Genomic DNA, 15,400 nt, shown 5'->3' with positions numbered 1-15,400 from the left:
TGGATGTCCGGGATCCGAAGGTGGATTCTTTTGGCAGCAGTGTGCTTCGAGTGGGACTCTCCGGGTCCCATCCCTTTTAAGGCAGCTTGGTTACATCACAGCAGTCTGGACTGATCCTGGTACATGCAGGGAAAGGAAAATTGGTTCTTACCTGATAATTTTCGTTCCTGTAGTACCAAGGATCAGTCCAGATGCCCGCCCATATGAAGGAGAGTCCGCACAGTTACTTGTATTTTCTCTTGGCAGATTTTTCGAAGATTGCACACCTACACGACATAGTTTTTTGTCACAAGTTATAGTTTTTAAGAGGTTCATATTTGGCTTGATCTAGTCATTGGTTGTTACATTTTACTTCATTCTGCTTTGATATTGATTATACTGAAGGATCACAGGTGGCACACCAGGTTATCTAGGGGATGCTTTTCAGCTTTTCTCTGACTCCATCTGCTGGAAGGGAGGCATAACCCAGCAGTCTGAACTGATCCTTGGTACTACAGGAACGAAAATTATCAGGTAAGAACCAATTTTCCTTTCCCTAAGTCTGTGGTAGAATTCAGTTAAATGAGTGACACAACAGTTCTCCCAAACAGTACCTGAATGTAATCCACTTTGAAGTGCTAAAAAAAGTGCAAAAAGTGGAATATTAAAAATAAAATCTAAATAAATAAACTTGTTCTTCAGTGCTTTGCCTACTACTGTAGATCTCTTCACTTAAATTAACATAAAACTTGCTATAGTGGGTCACACCAAAGATCAATCTAGCCTGTCTGACAGTGGCAAACGGTGGATGATTAGAGGAAGTGTATAAGAAATAGGGCATGTTTATAGATATCAGTACAGGCATACCCTTTCAGTTTTTAGCATTTATAGTTTAGAACATACTAAACTTATGGTAGCATCCTTAACTGTTGTTAAATAACCTGTAATTGATCTTGCTTCCATAAATTAGTCTAATCCTTTTGAACCCAGTTGAACTATTTGTTTCCACAAATAAGTGCCTTGAACACATCTGTAGGATTGTGATACAGATTTCTAAAATAAATAAATATAAATGTCCTATAACAATACGTTCCATGGGTTATACCATGCAACAGGGAAGAGAGGGTTGTGCAGTGGTGGGGGAGTAGAGGAGAGTCAGAGTGCTGGGGCAAAAGGGCAGGAGAGAAGAGAATGAGAGGGCTGATGAAAGGTGGGAGAGAGGAGGAGGAGGGTGATGAGGGTAAAGGAGAGAGTAGGAGAGAGAGAGAACTGAGGAGGTGAGTGAAAGAAGAATACAGTGGGGGTAAGGTGAGAGGGAAAAAAGTGAGAGATGGGAGAAAGAAGGAGAGTGAAAGGAGGGAAAGTAAAAGGAAATATCTGGGGAGAGGATGAGTGTGAATGGGTTGAGGGAGGGAGCAGAAGAGAGAGGGCTGCACCTGGGAGTGCAGGAGGAGAGAGACTGTACTGGGTGAGTGGTTATTGTATACTTTCTGGGGAAGAAATGCACTCACCATGTACTCATCTTATACAAATGATTGGGGTAGTGTATTTTGTCCCTGGTAAGTGCCGAGGAGTTTTTTGAATCCCTGTTTATATACCTCATCTCTCAGCCATCTCTCTTCCAAACTAAAGCTCCTAAATTCTGAAATTTCTTCTTATATGGAAGTTAATCTTTGTCATCTTTGTAGCCCTTGTCTGCATCTATTCTTGTTTGTGTAGTGTGACCTTTTTGAGTTTGACCAGAACTGCATACAAAAGGCCATGCCTTTGTGTAGTGGAAAATTGGCATTGTCTATTGAGTTTGTAAACCCTTTTATAATAATTCATGAGATCAACTGGGTTCTAAGACATTGTAGTAAAAAGTAATTTGGGCAGATTAGATAGGCCTTATGGTCCTTATGAGCCATCATGTTCTCTGTTTTCAAAGATCCTACTGGACCTTTTGACTGCTGTTGCACATTGGGCCAATGTCTCTAGAGAACTATCCTAGAGAACTATCTGTAGTGATTCAAGACCTCTTTCTTGAATGGTAAAGGGCAAATAGAGTCCATTGTTTAAAAAAAAAAAGTTGTAAAGAAATATTTAAAAATATTAATATTTTAAAATTAGATTTTTCTTCATCCAGTTAGACCACTCCAGACACATGAGTATATGCCTTCCAACCAGCAGATGGCTTGCTGACATCACCCCATGCTGAGCTCAGCCTGCCAGTATTCTCGTATCCAGCAGATGGCAGGCAAGCATCCCGTACTGTGAGCTAAGTCCTGGTTAGGCCTGGTGAAGGAGATAGAAATTTGGATGGTCAGCTTCTGAGATGAAAGTCTTGTACTTCCTCCCTCAGTTGAGTGAACCAATGGGCTTCCAGTTATTGAAACAGAGTTCTTTCTGACTATGGTAGCTAGAATTACCCCTCTTCTCCCCCCTCCTCATTTTTTTCTGTCCTTTTCTGTGGTCTATCCTTCTAAAAAAAAAAAAAAAAAAAAAGACTAAACAAGGCATCCCTCAATATCTTTTCCTCCCTTCTCCTATACCCTGTTTGTTGTTAAAGCTGCTTAAAAAAAAAAGGAAAAAAAAGAAAGTGTTTGGGTAATTGCCAGGTTCTTGTGGCCTGGTTTGGCCTCTGTTGGAAACAGGATGCTGGGCTTGATGGACCCTTGGTCTGATCCAGCATGGCAATTTCTTATGTTCTTAAAGTGAAAAGCAGAAGTTTGCCATTTGAGGGTGAGTTGTTATTGAAGGGGGGGGGGGGGTCATGTTTCTCAACAGTTTGGTCAGGAATTGCACTCTGAGACAAGAGAAGTAGGGGAGGAAGCAGTGATATCTCTTCAGGAGCACAGGAAGTACTCAGTAGTTTGCTGCTTATGTGGATCATGCTGTCAGGCACTGGGAGGGGGAAGCCTCTGCAAATCTTGTGTTCCAGGGAGTGCCGCATTGGCGGGGTCATCTGCAGTCTATGCCTCCCGGTATGTTGTTGCCATGTACTGGACCTTCCAGTTCAAAGGCTAAGAGTAGCTGTCAGCCTTTTATTGGAAGATGGGCCCACATTACTTTGGATTAGTAAGTCTTAGGAGTCATCAGGGATGGCTGTGCTTTGGAGTTTTCTTGTCTTATTTCAGATGCTTTATTGTTTCGTCTTGTCACTTCATTCCCATCCTCTCAGGGAGATCAGGGTCAGTACTCAATTTATTTTGGGATATCTAAGAAGGAGGTTATTTTTCGTCCTATTCTGGACCTGAAACAGGTTGACAAGTCTTTGAATATGTTGTTCTTCAGGATGGAGACTCTGAAGTTGGTGATAGTAGCAGTGTGACAAAGAGAATTTTTAATGTTAGATCTGATGGAGGTATAATCTATATTTCCCAATAAAAGAAGAGTTTCAGAGTTATTTTTGGTTTGCTATGATGGGGGTAGGGGGCACTTTCAGTGTAAGGCTCTCCCTTTTGGGTTGACCATGGCTCAAAGATCTTTTTCCAAGGTGATGTTTATGGTGATGGTGACCCTGCATAGAGAACATTTTTTTTTTTTAATTTTTAATTTTGCAAATTTCAAATTTGATACATTCAAATTTTTTAAAATCAAAATACAGGAGTAAGAATAAACTTTTACATATATTATCCTAAAGCCATAAATTATAATCAAAGAATATCACAATAGATATATTCTTTTCTCCCTGTTACCAAACAAGTAAGGGGGAGTACCATATTTAAGCAAGTACACACAAAAAGAAGAATAAATTCTAAATTTAAATAGAGAAAGACTGACAGAGTATCTACTTTCTTAACTACAACTATTAAGAAGATGTTGTTTCAGGCTCTGCCTGCTGGTTCCTACGATTCTCAAGATATTTCGCTAACTGTTCAGGTTCATAATATATAAATTTAACACCATCAATTTTCATTACATACTTACAGGGAAACCTGATATTCACTTGAATCCCGAACGTTCTTGCCTGGTTTGCCAATACTTAAAATTTCTTATGTCTTGCCTGTGTCTCCTGAGAGACATCAGGGTAAACCCACAATTTTTGACCCAAGTATAGCATAGATCTTTTACTTAGAAATAGTTTTAATACATTGTCTCTATCCTCTAAATACTTAAAATTTACCAATAAAGTTCCATGCATCTCAACTTGAGAGCTATAGGAAGTTTCAATTAACTCCGTAAGATTCAATGATATTCCCTCTGTTGGTATATTTTCTTGCTGGTGATCTTCTTTTTTTTTTCATTAAGAAATAAGCCTTAAGAATCACTGGTATTTTTTCAGCTGGTATTGACAATATATCTTGAAAATAGTTCTTTAGCTGCTCTTTAGGAGAAGTCATTTTGCATTTAGGAAAGTTTATTATCCTTAAATTGTTATATCTTAAAGAGTTTTCTATACTTTCCACTTTCTTTTCAAGCAGGTTTTCTCCTTTAATTATAGAAAGTTGTACCATCTTTATCTGGCTTATTTCTTCTTCCATTTTTATCAAATTAACAGAATGTTGGTTAATTTCTGGAGTTAAATTGTGGAACAATGTTTGTAAATCCTTTATATTTGATGATAAATTTAATAAGGCATTTTGCATAGTCATTATGGCCTGCCATATCAGTTCCATCGTCACTACTTGGGGTTTCTCAACCGGCAAAAAAGGTGTTAAGTTTATGGCTTGAGACAAAGAAATACCTTGGGTTTCTTGGCTCCTTGTAGGCTGAGCGATCTTCACTACTGATCCAGTTTCCTTCTCGCTGGATTCAGCTTGTTTCAAGCCACCATTTCCCTCCACTCGTGGGGAGGAGATGAAAAAACCTCCTGTTCTCTCTAATGACGCCGTTCCTCCAGCTGCTCCCTCCCCGATTGGACTCACTTCTAAGGACGCCATCCGTCCTCGTCTGGAGCCTGGGTCCGCAGCATTGTCGGCGTCTCTGGGTGGGATAGGGGTAGTTGGAGCCCCGGGACTAAGTGTAACGTCTCCCTGGGGCAGAGGCGCTTGCTCTCTGCCTTGCTGCCCAGCGGGTTTCTCCGGGGCTATTACCTCTGACAGAGGTTGAAAGCCCGTCAGCGTCGTTTGAATAAGCGCGGGTCTTGAGGGGGTCGGGGCACCCTCTCTCACCTGGCCCTTGCGCTTCGTGTGTGGCATCACTCGGAGGCCTCAACAAGAAAAAATTACCATGAAAAGAAGCGACGCTTTCAAGAGCTCACACACCCACGTCTCTCTCGGACGCCATCTTGGCCACTCAGAGAACGTATTTTGATGAATTTGTGTCTGGACAATTGGTAGATCCTAGCAAAGTCAGCCCAGGAAAGTGAATTGTGAGGGCCAGAGTGATGCAGGTATTGCAGGAACCAGGCTGGGTTTTTTAGTTTTTAAAAGAGCAACTTATTACACTCTCAAACCTGGAGTACCTGGGGTTTGGTTCGACACAAGGGAAGGCTGGATCTGGTTAACAGACATAAAATTCCAGAAGTTGCAGAACCAGATGCATGGTTTATTGAGGATTCAGAGGTCCATGATGTGGATTTTACTTCAGTTATTGAATCTCTTTGTGACTCCCTTGGATTTACTTGGGCAAGGGTGCACATGAAAAACTTAGAGAGTCCTTACTCTCAAAGTGATCTCCTTAGTCTTAGGTGTATTTCATGAGGCTTCCTTTGATAACATAAGCCATGGTGAGTTTTGCTTTGGTAGCTGGTACATAAGAATCTGGAAGTGGTAGTGGATCTCAAATCTTGAATCTCCTGTTTGGATAAAGGTGACCTCAGATGCCAGTCTCTTGGGCTGGGGCGTTCACTGTCAACACCTTGTGGCTGAAGGCACTTGGAATTCAAAAGAAACCAAGTGGTCCATCAATTAGTTGGAAACCAAAGTGGCATTCCTTAAGTTTGTTCCCATTCTTTAAGGTCAGGATCTTGGCCAGTGCTACAATGGTGGCATATGTGTTTCTCCGAGGGGGAGCCAGGTACTGGCATATGGCAAAAAAGGTAGATCTGCAGTTAAATTGGATGGAGAAGCATGTAAAAGGGCTCTCTGATGCTTATAGAGCAGGAGTAGAGAATGTACAAGTGGACTTCCTTGGTCGCAACAAGCTCTAGACCCTGAGGAGTAGAGTCTGTCCCAGGAGTCATTCTCCCAGGTTGTGTCCAAATGGGGAGAACTAGTTGTATTAGGATTAGGAAAGAGTGGTTGTGAAGTTACCTAGATGTACGTAGTAAGCATAGATATGCCTCATTTGTGTGAAAGTATGATCAGTAGTCAGTGACTGTAAGATGGCTGCACAGGATGTCAGTGAAAAGAAGAACTCTGTCTCTATGTAGGGGTATGTAGCAAACAAGACGTGATAGTTAGATGCAGGTGCATAGTAGAGATCTTCAAAGGCAGGAAACGAGCCACATTCTTCAGAGAAATACAGGAAGCTTGACTAGCTTCTACGCATGTGCTTGAAATGCAAGGCAAAGAGCTTAAAAGGAGAACACACAAGAGACTGACTGACATTCTTCCAGGAAAGTGACAATTAGTATGTCCATTGGTCACAGTCGGCTTTGACTGCAGTTACTTACATCCTGCATCATCCTGCTTCCCTCTCCAGGCCTGCTCGCAGTGCAGGCTAGTCTTTGCCACCACGTTCTCCATGGCGCCTCGCGGCAGTCAAGATGCTGCCGACTCCAGGCCTTCATAGGTGCGCACGCGCCACCAGACCCTCTTTTAAAGCCTCTTCGGCGGGAATCTTGGGAGTGTCCCGGATCGATGACATCATTACATCTGAGTCTTAAAATCCACCTTCTCCCTCAGCTGCTGACTTGGCAATGAATTCCATTACTTCTCTACGAGTTCTTGTGGTGATGCTATTGGACCTTGGACTGTGGATCCTGCCTGATACCCGCTCCTCGGGGGCCAGCATGCGTCTTCCACAGAGACTTGGTTTTCTGGCCTCTCCCGCTCTTTGGGTAGGCAAGGATCCAATGCTAAAGCCTCAGACTTAGTAAAATTAATTGCCAGCCCAGCTATTGCCGTAAACTGGTTAAAACAGCTAATAATAATTGGGACACTGTCTTTGGGCTTCCCAATAAAGAGCAAGATGTCATCAGCAAACATTGCTATCTTCATCAAGTGCCTCCTTATATGGAGCCCACAGAATGTGTCATCTCGTCTCAATTTAATAGCCAAAGGCTCAAACGCCAGTACAAACAGAAGGAGGGACAAGAGGCAGCCCTGTCTCACACCACATTGAATCGAAAAAGGCTCTGAAAGGGCACCATTAATAAGCAACCGGGCACTAGGGTTGGCATATAAAGCTTTCAACCAGGTGAGAAAATCGCCCTCGATACCGTAGACTTGCAAGCTTCAAAATAAGTAATCCCATGAAAGGGAATCAAAAGCCTTTTCGGCGTCTAGACTTAATACCAAGGCATCAGCTCTCAGTAGAAAACTGAGAAGGACAATCAACCTGCGAACATTTTTATCTCCTTGTCTCCATTTGATAAAACCCGTTTGATCTGAGTGAATCAGGAAGGGGAGTAAGGAACTGAGTCTAGTAGCTAGGATGGTCGCCTAAATCTTGAGGTCACAATTAATAAGAGCTATAGGCCGATAGAATCCCACTTCTTGGTGGTCTTTTCCGGGCTTAGGAAGCAAAATAATGGTTGACTGATTTTCATTGGTGTTAAGATGGTTGCCCTTAACAAGACTGTTATAGTAAGGCCGCAGAACAGGTAACGGGAAATTTTAGAATTTTATTGAATTCGGGACCAAACCCATTGGGACCCGCTGCTTTCTCCCGCCGCAACCCATGAATCATTGCATGAATTTCTGAGTCCATGATAGGGCCATTTAGAGCCTGCAGTTGCCCCGAGGTCACTTGGGGCCATGGAAGGGTACGGAAAAACTCTGCTGAGACTTCAGGAGCACTAGGCTTCAATCTATAAAGACCACTATAGTATTCATAAAACCTGTACATAATACTTTCTGTTGTAGTCTTGTATGTCCCGTTACTATCCCTAATACTAGTGATTAATGATTTGGGGCCCCGAGTCTTAACCAGATTGGCTAGGAGTTTGCTAGGCCTATTACCATAGCGATAAAGCTGATATCTATAATATCGCATCGATTTGGATGCTCGCTGGTAAAGAAGGTATTTAAAGCATCCCAAATACCTTCCACCTCGTACCTGCTCTGCGCTGACATTATTTGTATGTGTCGGAGTTGGGCCTGTTTTGGGTAGCAACATATGTGATAACATGACCTCTCATCACTTTTCCAGCCTCCCACAGAACCCCAGGGGCGACATCCGAATTAGAGTTCAAGTGAATATATTCTTCCCATTTCTTCTGTAAATATATGGCAAATGTGCAGTCAAGTATCAGCCCCGGGGACATATGCCACGAGAAGGGGGGTTTAGGGATTGCCTCAAGGGTGACAATGGCCGACACAGGAGCATGATCAGACAAAGCAATTGTACCAATGGTGGCTGTCGTGATTCTTGGAAACAGGGACATCAGTCTTAACAGTGCATTTTAAAGACAGTTTAATAAAGAAAAGCACTCAAGTTGAAATAGTCCTTACATAAGTTCACCCACCTCACAGGTAACAGGTACGGGCATATGGGAACTCTTGCACTCCTCTCAGGGGCTCCCCTAAGCTGTCTATGCCCTCAGGTTTTATGCTCCAGGGCTGGGTTCATCCCTCCTCCCATAATCCCTTGGGGTGCCCTAGTTTAAGGAGGACCAGATGAGTTACCTGAGCTTTCGTGTTATAAAATTGGCGTGTCAATGTGTGCACGTGGGCCTTTGAAAATCTACCTTTGCAGTTCTAAACCTTATCGAGGAATGTAGGAATGGAGTGGAGCAGTGACCTTTGATCCAGGGAGATCAGGGTTCAAATCCCTCTGTTGCTCCTTGTGACCTTGGGCAAGTTATGTTACCCTCCATTGCCTCAGGTACAAATTTAAGATTGTAAGCCCTCTGAGGACAGAGAAATAACTACAGTACCTGAATATAATCCAATTTGAAGTGCTGAAAAGTTATATATAAAATATGATTAATAAGTATCTGTTCTGTTTTCTGTTTGTTTTCTCTTGAATCCCTCTGTTTTTTGCATAGTGGGTAAGGGAAAGGTTTAATGTATTAAAAATGTTTGTCTTAGTTGTTATAAAGAATACTGATAGGCTGAGGTCAGCACTGGAGTCTATATAGAATGACATCAGGAAATGTGTTAGTCTCTATCTGCTGGTTGGGATGCATAAATCAATGCGTCTGGCCTGTTCTGGCTGGGACTCAAGGAAAGGAAATTATTAGGTAAGATTTAATTTCTCCATTGCTATTAGATTTGAATTACAATTAAATGCCTTTCTTTTAACAGTGTATCAATGTTTTAGGTTTGGACTCCCTGTCTTGGACAGATGATGGGCAGTTGCTGGCCGTATCTACACAGAGAGGATCGCTGCATGTCTTTCTCACAAAGCTGCCGGTCCTCGCGGACACTTGTGGCACAAGGCTTGCATACCTTACTTCTCTTCTTGAAGTCACTGTGGCCAACCATATTGAAGGAGTATGACATTCTCTATTTTATTTTCCATGGTAGCTTAGTAACAAAGTAGATGACTGCAGATAAAAACCAATTGTCCCATCCAGCCTGTCCAGTTAGTTTGGTCTACATTGCTTAAGGTATTTCCCATAGAATACGGTAGAATCTTGACTGCTTCTTATCCAAGTCATTTTCCCTTGTCTTCCCATCCTGAGTATATGAATATAGACTTTCCCATACACATCTGGGTCTTACTAATCCCCCTATTATTATACCACAAAACTGTGTAGTAGTTTAAATGCAACCAAAACTAAAGAGGCTGTTTCATGAAGATCCAGCCACTTATGTTCCGGTGACCTTGCAGGACAGTACCTGGCCACCATCATCCTGCTGGCATCAGCTCAGTTGATTTCTGGAGAGTTATAGTCTGCTGGTTTCCACCCAGCTACCTCATAACCTGTGGTGTCCATAGCTCACCCTTCCTTTATGCATGCCTTGTTTTCTCCTCAGCACCTTTCCCTTTGCCTCTACTAACATGATAACATAGTAATGATGGCAGAAAAAGACAAAATGGTCCATCCAATTTGTCTTGCAAGTTTCTTATGGTAGTAACTGCTGCTCTGTGCAGGTTACCCCCAAGCCTTATGTTAAGGGTAGTAATATTTACAATCAAAACCAAGCAACTGTTAAACTCATAACAAAATTACTACTAGCAACATTTTTACAAGGTGAACAGTCTTCTTAATAATTAAGACAATGCTGCTTGAACATGCTTTGTTTGTGGACTTGGCTGTAGAAGCAGTACTGTACTTTTTCCCTAATGTCTGTTTATCAGTACCCCGGACCATAAAAGTCGGAGCCCAGCATTGGCTGTCAAATGAATCCAATTCCCTTTTTTACCCCTACCGTCAAAGTAAAGAGCAATGTTGCAGTTATGTCAAAAGCATCAAGGCTAATTGAAAGGGTGGTTTGTTTGTAACAAGAGAAGAGACGGCTGAGGGGGATATGATAGAGGTGTTTAAAATCATGAGAGGTCTAGAATGGGTAGATGTAAATCGGTTATTTAGTCTTTCAGATAATAGAAAGACTAGGGGGCACTCCATGAAGTTCTTTTTCACTCAACGCACAATTAAACTCTGGGATTTGTTGCCAGAAGATGTGGTTAGTGCAGTTAGTGTAGCTGTGTTTAAAAAAAGATTGGATAAGTTCTTGGAGGAGAAGTCTATTACGTGCTATTAATTAAGTTGACTTAGAAAATAGCCACTCCTATTACTAGCAACAGGAACATGGAATAGGCTTAGTTTTTGGGTACTTGCCAGGTTCTTATGGCCTGGATTGGCCACTGTTGGAAACAGGATGCTGGGCTTAATGGACCCTTGGTCTGACCCAGTATGGCATGTTCTTATGTAATGAAGTCTTCTAAGCTTGTCTACCACTATCCTATGAGGTCTATATTCAGCCATTGTTCGGCTTGGCTAGTTAGCCAGAAGAACTTATCTGGCTAACTTAGACTATATATTCATCTACATGACCGAGCTGCTGAATTTAACTGATTATCTTAAAGTTAGCCGGATAAGTTTATCCAGATAACTTTAGTACAAGTGTACGGGCCAGTCAGAGTAAGACAGATAACTTATCTGGGTAACTCAGCTCTTCTCAGCTACGCTTCTGGGATGCTCCTGACTTATCCAGCCAAATTTTAGCAGGACAAAAAGTTATCCAGCTTTAATTTAGTCAAATAAGTGCTCAAATATTCATTTAGCTGAATAACTTTGGAGAGCCTTTGATATAATACAAGATGAACTACCACTATTTTTTTCTGTACTTTCTTTTTTTTAAAGGGTAGTTGTAATAGAATTAACCTGGAACCAAGATGGTAACCACTTGGCTTTTGAGATTCCTCTTGTTTCCTCTCTTTTTTTTCAACATGGCCCTGATCACCTTTTATAAGTGCAATCCTGAGATGGTGTTTTAAAGCAGGATTAATGTGATTTTTAGAAATTCCAGCCTTCAGAATCTTAGTGCAGTTGGCTACTGTACTTGTAATGCCAGAGTTAGGAGGTCTCACAGTGCTAGAAAGATACAGCATAACTCTTCTGGCTGAAATATAGGCATGAACTCTCCCAGTCCACATTTAGAAAGACAGAATCCTGTTTCTCAAACCCAGGTAATGTACTACAGAGATGGTGTTTTACATGTTAATGGAAGAATGGGTCTGTAGTGCTGGTTCAACAGATTGATCTGGAAAAGTATATAAAGCAATTGTTTCTATGAAAATAAACAATTAGAGGATGCATAAAGGCTGTATTAGCATGCCATGGATATAGAAGTGGTTTCTTGCACAGTTAGCCAAGTATCAAAGAGCTGTGCCCTAGGTTGTCTTTTTACCTTAAAATGAACCATTAGCTCAATTTACTGGTATAGCATTTTTACAAATTCTTTGTTCCCTGTACGTACCAAGATCAGTCCAGACAGTGGGTTATCTCCCCCTTCCAGCAGATGGAGTCAGATAGAACTTTGAAGGATGCTTCCTTATAAGGTAGTGCACCCTCTACTAATCCTCAGTATTCTCTTGACTCTAGCAGATGACAGTGGTGGCTTTCGTTCCCCACTGAGATGACTAGAAAGCTATTTTAGGAATTTTCTCTATTTTTCTCAGCTTTCCTTTCTTTTGGATGGGTCAAGTCTAATTAACAAAAAATATTTGAATTTTCTGAGGGAATTATTTGGAGAGCTTTCCTGTAGCCTCCGCTCCTGTTTTAGTGAGAGCATTCTATAGCTTGCAGGCAGTACTATTTGCAGCTCTCCCCACCCCTCCCATCTCTGTTGGGGTAAGTTTGTTTTTATATCCTTTTGACAAGTTATTTCCTCTCTTCCTCTCTCCGGGGTGCAAGTCGGTGGTGCTGACCTCTCCCCCTGTGGCTGCTATCCGACCCGCTGCCCCTGAGATGCCGTTTTCCTCGGGGCAGCCGGCACAGAGAGGCGTTATTCCTCTGTGCCTCTATCTGTGGGTCGCTGAGGGATAGAGAGAGAGCAGGACTGAAGCGGAGGCTATTACCTGCTTCTTACAGCCACGAACCTGGTGAGCATGAGGAAGAATAGGCTGAAGCGGAGGTTTTTCCCACCTCCCGCAGCTTTAAACCCTGCCTGTTTCTCGCGTTAAGAACAGCTGGTTCCCTTGCGGCTCCGTCAGGGATCCCCATGCCTCATTCGTCCAGCTGCTCTTGTGGAGAGCCCGGGTCGAGGCTCTCCCGCAAGGGAATTTGCACAGCTTGCCTCCCTGGTGGGGAGGGACCCTCTCAACCGCTGGGCCGCTCTGGTTCTCGTCTTCTGGCGCGACTCGACACTTAAGGGCTGGCCCCGATCCCGCTGACCACGGGAACGGCGGCCATTTTGTCTCCAGACTCTGCTGCTCCAGCACTAACGGGAGAAGAGCAGGACGCTTCTTTTTCATCTCAGCTGCCGGTTTTGACACCCGTTCCACCTCTGGAGCCTTTTCCTCCATCAGGAGATCTTCCCACTCTTCCTTCATCGGGGCCACCTCCGTTTTCCACGGATTTTGTTCTCCTGCTTCACAATGCTTACCTGGCCAGAATGGGCCAGCACCAGGAATTTCTGGCGGGACCTCCTCCTCCTAAGGTACCCAGAATGGCTGATTCCACTGAGGTCTTGGGAAGTGCACAGACCATGGGGAGTGCCCAAGGGTCAGCGGTCCTGGGACCAGGGGTACCTCCGACCACCTCAAGCACTCAGAGGGTCCGTTTGGTACACCCCTCTGCGGGGGGGGGGGGGGGTCTGTTCTTCAGCAGGACCCGGATCCAGATGAACCTTCAACTACGGCTCAATTGGAAGAGGATGATCCTAGAGTCCTGTGGATCTTCCAGAGGGATGAGCTAGACCCCCTCATTCCATATATCCTACAGGAATTGGACATTGAGGCCCCTCAGGACCCGCTTGAGCCTAATCCACCAGCAAAGAAAGGGGACCCCCTTCTGGCTGGTCTACTTCCGCCGTGTAGGTCCTTTCCTTTCCATCCCACATTCCTTCAACTGTTATCCAGGGAATGGGATTCTCCGGAGACCTCCCTCAAGGTCGGCAGAGCCATGGATAAGCTATATCCTCTCCCAGATGATTTTCTGGAGCTTCTTAAGGTTCCCAAAGTAGATTCTGCAGTCTCAGCGGTGACGAAAAGAACTACCATTCCAGTAACGGGTGGTGCAGCCTTGAGAGATCTTCAACATCGAAAGCTGGAAGTTTATCTTAAGAGAGTTTTCGAGGTGTCCGCCCTGGGGGTCCGGGCGGCCATTTGTAGTTCCTTCGCTTAGCGTGCAGGCCTCCGCTGGCTTCAACAGCTGCTCAGCTCCCAGGAGTTGCCTCCTGAGGAAGCACTTCAGGCAGACCACCTGGAGGCCGTCATAGCTTATGGAGCAGATTCTGTATATGACATTCTGAGAGTATTGGCCAGATCTATGGTTTCTGCAGTCTCGGCTAGACGCCTCCTCTGGCTTCGCAACTGGTTGGCGGATTCTTCTTTCAAGTCGCAGCTGGGATCCCTACCCTTCAAGGGCAAGCTACTATTTGGGGAGGATCTGGACCAGATTATCAAGTCCCTCGGAGAGAATACGGTCTTTTAATTCCAGTAGAAGCCGATTCAGGTATCAGCGTAGTTTCCGCCAGGCAAGGACTGCAGCTCCTCGTCAGCCGTCCTCTCGATCTCAATCCTGGACTCAGTCCTTTCGTGCCACAAGACAGCCCCCGCTCTGGTCCGGCGCAGGGGACGTCCTCCAAGTCTTCACAATGAAGCTATGCCGACCCATTCCCTGATCCCCAAGATAGGGGGACGTCTCTCCGTTTTCTACGAGGAGTGGGTCAACAACACATCAGATCAGTGGGTCCTGGATATTCTAAGACACGGCTACGTATTAGAATTTGCTCTGCCGCTAAGAGACAGGTTCCTCTTCTCTCCATGTGGCCCAGTCCAGAAACAACTCATAGTCCGGCATACACTCGACAGGCTTCTGGCTCTCAGAGCGATTTGTCCGGTCCCCCCCCCCCCCCCCCCCGGAAGTAGGCCGGGGATGTTATTTGTTATACTTCATAGTCCCCAAGAAAGAAGGTTCCTTCCGCCCGATCTTGGATCTCAAGATGGTCAACAGGGCCCTCAAGATTCCCCACTTTCGGATGGAAACCTTGCACTCTGTGATAGTGGGGGTACACTCTGGAAAATGTTTGGCCTCCCTGGATCTGATGGAAGCTTATCTACACATTCCCATCCTCCAAGTGCATCAGCGTTTTCTGCGATTCAAGATTCTGGGACAGCATTTCCAGTTCCAGGCTCTACCCTTTGGTCTTGCGACCGCTCCTCGAACCTTCACGAAGGTGATGATAGTAGTAGCTTCCGCTCTCCGGAGGGAGGGGGTCTTGGTGCACCCATACCTGGATGACTGGCTCATTCGGGCAAAGTCCTCAGCCCAGTGCCACTGGGCTGTCGACAAGGTGTTGACGCTTCTTCACTCCCTCGGTTGGGTGGTCAACTTCGCCAAGAGCAGCCTTTCTCCATCTCAGTCTCTGGACTTCCTGGGGGCGCATTTCGACACAGCACTGGGCAAGGTGTCTCTGCCTCCGGAAAGGGCTCATACACTCATAGCTCAGATACAGCGATTCATCGGTCTCTTGCTTCCAGTGGCGTGGGATTACCTCCAGGTCCTGGGATCCATGTCTTCCACCATCGATTTGGTCCCCTGGGCATTTGCACATATGCGTCCCTTACAGCACGCCTTGCTCTCCCACTGGAAGTTGGTGTCTCGGGACTTCCAAGCCATCCTTCCTCTTCCGCAGGGAGCCAAGGGCAGTCTTTTGTGGTGGTTCAGCCTGTCTCATCTTCTCCAGGGTGTTCCTTTGGACATCCTGAAATGGGTAAT

At 44.4% G+C, this 15,400-nt stretch overlaps 1 protein-coding gene across 3 annotated transcripts in view; it reads left to right on the top strand.

Annotated features, from left to right (window-relative positions):
- The window catches only part of WDR19 (WD repeat domain 19), a 410,737-nt gene that overhangs the window by 121,483 nt on the left and 273,854 nt on the right, over positions 1-15,400 (top strand). For all 3 annotated transcript variants that reach the window (XM_029589326.1, XM_029589343.1, XM_029589335.1), the window contains exon 11: positions 9,331-9,503. In XM_029589326.1, the coding sequence (XP_029445186.1) occupies positions 9,331-9,503 (173 nt within the window). The remainder of the gene's footprint in view (positions 1-9,330; positions 9,504-15,400) is intronic.

Source organism: Rhinatrema bivittatum, chromosome 1 (assembly GCF_901001135.1).
Source record: "Rhinatrema bivittatum chromosome 1, aRhiBiv1.1, whole genome shotgun sequence".
In the NCBI taxonomy this organism is placed as follows: Eukaryota; Metazoa; Chordata; class Amphibia; order Gymnophiona; family Rhinatrematidae; genus Rhinatrema; species Rhinatrema bivittatum.
The sequence above is the reverse complement of the archived record's forward strand: the minus strand, read 5'-3'. Positions and strand labels throughout refer to the sequence as shown.